At 39.3% G+C, this 5,547-nt stretch overlaps 1 protein-coding gene across 4 annotated transcripts in view; it reads left to right on the top strand.

The window, feature by feature from the left end:
* The first annotated feature begins 523 nt into the window (after positions 1 to 523).
* SCLT1 (sodium channel and clathrin linker 1) overlaps positions 524 to 5,547 on the top strand; it is a 175,766-nt gene continuing 170,742 nt past the window's right edge. For all 4 annotated transcript variants that reach the window (XM_059378370.1, XM_059378371.1, XM_059378369.1 and 1 more), the window contains exon 1: positions 524 to 609. In XM_059378370.1, coding sequence (XP_059234353.1) covers positions 576 to 609 — 34 coding nt within the window. In that variant the 5' untranslated portion in view covers positions 524 to 575. The remainder of the gene's footprint in view (positions 610 to 5,547) is intronic.

Here is a 5,547-nt window from a genome sequence, read left to right as displayed (position 1 = left end):
TGACGCAGACGGCGTTACCGTCTCCAAGGAGCGGTCCGGGGCACCGGTTTCAAAGTCGCAGGGCGGGCCGAGTGGACTTCTGCTGCTGGCCTCGGGTTTCCCCGTCGTCCTGGAGTCAGCCCCGCACCCCAGACGCTCCTCCAAGGACGCCGCCCCCCGGCTGCTTGGCGGCTCCTTCGGCTGTCTCCTAAGTGGCCCGACACGACCCCGAGTGACCTGCGGGACGCCTGTAGCCATCCGCGTCCCCGTTTTCCCCGGCCGGGATTCGGGTGGCGGTGGAACAGAATTCACTTGGCGGGTCCCCAGCCGAGCTGAAATCTGAAGCCTGTTGCCTGAGCGAGGGGCTGGGCTGGGACTCGGGAGAAGAAGGCGCGGCGGGGAAGCCGCGTGAGGAGGATGCTGATGACACCGCCCGAGTGCCTGACAACCTCCGGAGCGTTGCGTTAGTTTTGTTTTCCCGAACAGCGAGTTCTGGGGTTTTTCTTTTTTGGTGATGGTGGTGCTGTCGGGGTTTTGTTTATTTTTGTCTTGAAGAAAGTGAAGGTGGTGAAATCTCCAAACTAAATTCTATCGAAATGGCTACAGAAATCGACTTTCTGAGAGATCAAAGTAAGCTCCGTATTCCTTTATTGAGAATTCTTACATGTAAGGTCGTCGTTGCTGACCAGCAGATATTTTTCTGATGCTTGCTTGGTGCATGGAAATTTGTAAAAACTTAAAAGTTAGCTTTGCAGAAAGCTTGGTAGTATGTGTGGGGATGTGTATATACTTAAGCAGAACCGTTTGGTAAATCCTTGGAGGATTCCTTAAGCTTACATGGGACTCTCCTAGACACTAAACATGGTTGTTTTGCTCCTCGCATGCTCTGGAGATATTAGAGTGCTAACGGCCAGGAATAGTTTCCAAGTCGGCCATTAGAACCTGGAGGCACAGTTCTGGCCATTTGTAAAGAGATGTTTATTGAACTCCTCCTGTTTTTAGTTGTGTGCCAGGCTCTATACAGGCAGAGCTGTTTCAAAGACGAGGAGGGCAGTTCTACCCTCCAGGAATTTAATTTGGGGAAGGAAATACCTAAATTCCATACAGTGAAGTGGCAGCAAGTGCTAACGCTTTTGTCTCCGTTTCCTCATAGGTGTTGGAATGATTAAATGAGTATTAAAATTTGTAAAAGGTTTGTAATACCTGACAGTAAACAAATGTGCTCAACAAGTATTAACTACTACAGGATTATTATTAACTGTGGCCAAAGGAAGGTGCCATTTGTCCTGAAACTTGAATAATACGAATTTACTAGATAAAGAACTGTGTCGATATCCCAAAGAGAATAGTATATTCAGCGTTGAGGGGATTACGAATGTGTTTGTTAAAGACTTGCGAGAACGTTGGCTTACATGGAATGTGGTTTATACAGGCAAATACCAGGTGGAGCTGAAAGGGATGAATGGGACTGGATAGTGAAGGACCTTGTCGGCTGTATGTGGAGTTTGGACCATTGTACAGGTTATCGGAACCACTGAAAGGAATTTGCTTGAGAGTAGCGTGATCAAATTGTGATTTGAAAAGCCTGGTATGGCTGTTACGAGGAATATGCATTATAGCAGAGCTGTTAGGTGACTTAACATACTGGTAAGAAGTGAACTAAGGTAGTACGGTGAGATTGGAGATTAGGGAATTTGAGAGAATAAGGTAGAGGGCAACTGAGGTTTTTGCTTTAAACAATAGGGAAGGTGGGAAAAAAGTGCTAAGTACCATTTTGGAAGCTTTAGAAACCAGTGGTTAAGAACTCAGCTTCTCAATTCATTCTGTCTAGGTTCGTATTCTGGCTTTATCTCTTTTCAGGTCTTTGACCTTTCGCAAGTTACTTAGCTCCTCTGTGCCTCAGTTTTCTCGTTTGTAAAATGGAAAGAATAGCACAATAAGGGTTGTAAGGATTAAATGAGATGACATAAATAAAGCATGGTTTCTAGTACATATTAAGTACACTATATATGTTATTTAAAATTATTGTTGCACTATAATGATACTGTAACATTAGCATTATTTCTCAAGTTTGAAGTGGGAATATCTGCCACCCTGTAAGGAAGACTGGCTGGCCACCATCTTGCATGGTGGGAGACAACAGTTTGGTGATGAGTTTGGTTGGGGTGGGGAGGGTTCCTGAGTCACTCAAACTATGAGTTTTGGAGGAATGAGCCAGCCATTTTTTCCTTTTAACTGAACCCAGTGTGCCAGTTACAGCTGAGTGGGTTACCCTAGTAGGCAAAACACCTTGACACCAGCTGCGGTGAATAAGGATGGCTTGACGTTCTCCCACCTATTTTAACCTTCTCTATACTGACTTCTTGATCTTGATTGCCTCTCTTCATTTGTTCCATTTGGATTAGGTGTTTCTCAACTGGCAACCCCTGTGATAAAGCATTAGCTTTACAAGTAACTACAGGCAATTCCAAACCTGACCATTCTTCTAGTAAACTCCTAACACATTTTCAGAACACCGTTCTCCCACCTCCATCTGAGAAGGGAAATCTGATAGTCCTTAGAGACCTGTTCAAAGAAATACTTATTTATCAAGCTAAGGAATGAAAAAGTCATTCTTGTAGCGGGGATTTGGGAAGTTTAGATGAACTTATTTTTTCTTTTCATTCTCCCTGAAGTGTTCTTCACAGAACCAAATTTTTAATTTTTTTTTTAAAGATTGTATTTATTTATTTGACAGAGACCGCATGAGAGGGGAGGGAAGAAGGTCAGAAGGAGAAGCAGATTCCTTGCTGAGCAGGGAGCCCAATGCGGGACTCGATCCCGGGAGTCCAGGATCATGACCTGAGCTGAAGGCAGTTTCTTAACCAACTGAGCCACCCAGGCGCTCAAAAGTTTTTAATTTTTATGAAGTTCTCAAATTGTTCTTTTATGGATGTCCTATCTAAGAAACCTTTGCTTAATCAACGGCTGCAAAGATTTTCTATGTTTTATTCTAAGAAATACCGTAATTTGGGGTTTTACATTTAGATTTATGATCCACTTGATTTAGATTTTCTATAAGGTGCAAGATAAGGGTCAAAGCTCACTTTTTTGCATATGAATGCAATTGAACAGATTATCCTTTCTCCCATCAATTACCATTGTACCTTTGCAAAAACCATTTGTCCTTGGGACCCTTGGGTGGCTCAGTCCATTAAGTGTCTGCCTTCAGCTCACGTCATGATCTCAGGGTGTTGGGATCAAGCCCCTCATTGGGCTCCCCACTTAGCAGGGAGCCTACCCCTGCTTGTACTTGCATGCTCGCTCGCGCTCTCTCTCTCTGTCAAATAAATAAATAAAATATTTAAATAAGATCATTTGGCCTTATTTGTGTTCATCCATTTCTGGACTCTATTCTGTTCCATTGATTTGTTTATCTGTTTGAGCACCAGTATTCCAGTGTTTTCATTATTGCAGCTTTGTAGTAAGTCATAGAATCAGATGATGTTAGCCTTTCAAATGTGTTCTTTTTCAGTTATTTTGACTGTCCTATGTGCTTTGCACTTCTATATGAATTTTAGAATCAGCTTGTCAACTTCTTCAACTAGATGCTGAGATTTTGAGAGGCATTGCTTTGAATCTGTTGATCAATATGTGTAGAATTAATATCAAATGATATTGAGTCCTCTTATCAATAAAAGGTATATTCTCTCCATTGATGTATCTATTCTTTTATTTCTCTCAGCAGTATTTTGTAGTTTTTCATATATAGGATTTGCACATCTTTTATCATATTGATCCCTATGTATTCTGTTTTTGATACTGTTGTAAATAGTATTATTCTTTTACTTTGGCATCTGATTTATCATTGCTAATATATAGAACTATGTCTCTTTTTTTGGTATATTATACCCTGCAACCTTTTAAACTCACTTATTCTAATAGGTTGGTTTTAGAGCTCATTAAATTTTCTGCATAGACAATCTTTTCATCTCTTGTTTTAGTCCCTTCTTTCCAATTTAGATGTCTTTCATTTCATTTTTTGGCTTATTGTACTGGCTAGAACTTCCAGTACAGTGTTGAACATGAGTGGTTGGAGTGGACATCCTTGTCTTTTTCCAAATCTTAGGGTTCAAACATCTATCTTTCAAAATTAAGTATGATACTAACTGTAGATTTTTTTTATAGGTGTTTTTAAAAGGTTGAGAATATCCCTTTCTATGCCTAGTTTTCTGAGAGTTTATCAGAATGGATGCTGATTTTTTTTCAAATGCTTTTTTTGCATTTATTGAGAGGATCATATTTTTTTTTTCCATTTTTAGTTTGTTAATAAGGTGTCTTACATTGATTAATTTTATTTTTTTAAGCCTGCCTTACCTCTCTTTTTGGGATAAACTTCTCTTATTCATATATTATCCTTTTTATATATTGTTAGATTTGATTTTTTAAAAGTTTATTTAAAATTTTCATTTTCTCTTTTCATAAGCCCTTTTTTCCCCTTCTAATCTCTTTGCCTGGTTTTGGCATTAGGCAATGCTTGCCTTGTAGATTTTGTTGAAAAATATTTTGTTTTCTTCAATTTTATGGGAAAGTTTATGTAGAATTGACATTATTTCTTCCTTAAATGTTTGGTAGAATTTACCAGTAGTCAGTTGGACTTTGAGTTTTCTTTGTGGGAAGATTTTAAACTAGAAATTTAATTTCTTTAATAAATAGCTAGTCAGTAGTCTGTTATGTACTGTTGTTTTTGTTTTTTGGGGTTTTATTATTGTTCTTGTGTACTGTTATAAACAGAGACCCATCACAGATTTCATATATCCAGAGTTCTCTAACTTTTTCTTTCATACTTTGTCTTGCCAATTCTTGTTCACTTGGTCTCCACTTCCTTAACTCAGAGAAACTTCTGATCTCTGAGGCCTGCATTTTCCCTCTTTGTGCCATGGCCTAGACTCTCCAGTCATTAAGGTGGAGCAATCATAGCGTTTACCTCATTTGTTTTGCATCTCTCATTAACGCTGTCTATTGTCTAGTATCTTGCAAACCATTATTTCATTTATTTGCTTTTGGTTGTATTGAAAGGGAAGGTGGTCCTTGTTACTTCTTGTTGGACATAAGCAGAAATCTATTCAAGTTACCCTGCTTTTGAAATCTTAAACACAAGTTTCTTGCTCCCACTGTAACTATTCTTTGGCTTCATCAGACTTCTATTCTGATTGGGTTATGGACATTGGGGAAGGTATGTGCTATGGTGAGTGCTGTGAAATGTGTGAGCCTGATGATTCACAGACCTGTACTCCTAGGGCATATAATACATTATATGTTAATAAAAATAATTTTTAAAAATTCATCAAGATCAAAAGCTTTTGCACAGCAAAGGAAACAGTCAACAAAGAGGCAACCCACGGAATAATGGGAGAAGATATTTGCAAATGACAGTACAGACAAAAGGGTGATATCCAGGATCTATAAAGAACTCCTGAAACTCAACACACACAAAACAGACAATCCTATAAAAAAAAAATGGGCAGAAGATATGAACAGACACTTCTCCAATGAAGACATACAAATTGCTATCAGACACATGAAAAA

Source organism: Mustela nigripes, chromosome 1 (genome assembly GCF_022355385.1).
Source record: "Mustela nigripes isolate SB6536 chromosome 1, MUSNIG.SB6536, whole genome shotgun sequence".
In the NCBI taxonomy this organism is placed as follows: Eukaryota; Metazoa; Chordata; class Mammalia; order Carnivora; family Mustelidae; genus Mustela; species Mustela nigripes.
This window is presented reverse-complemented; position numbering and strand designations above follow the sequence as displayed.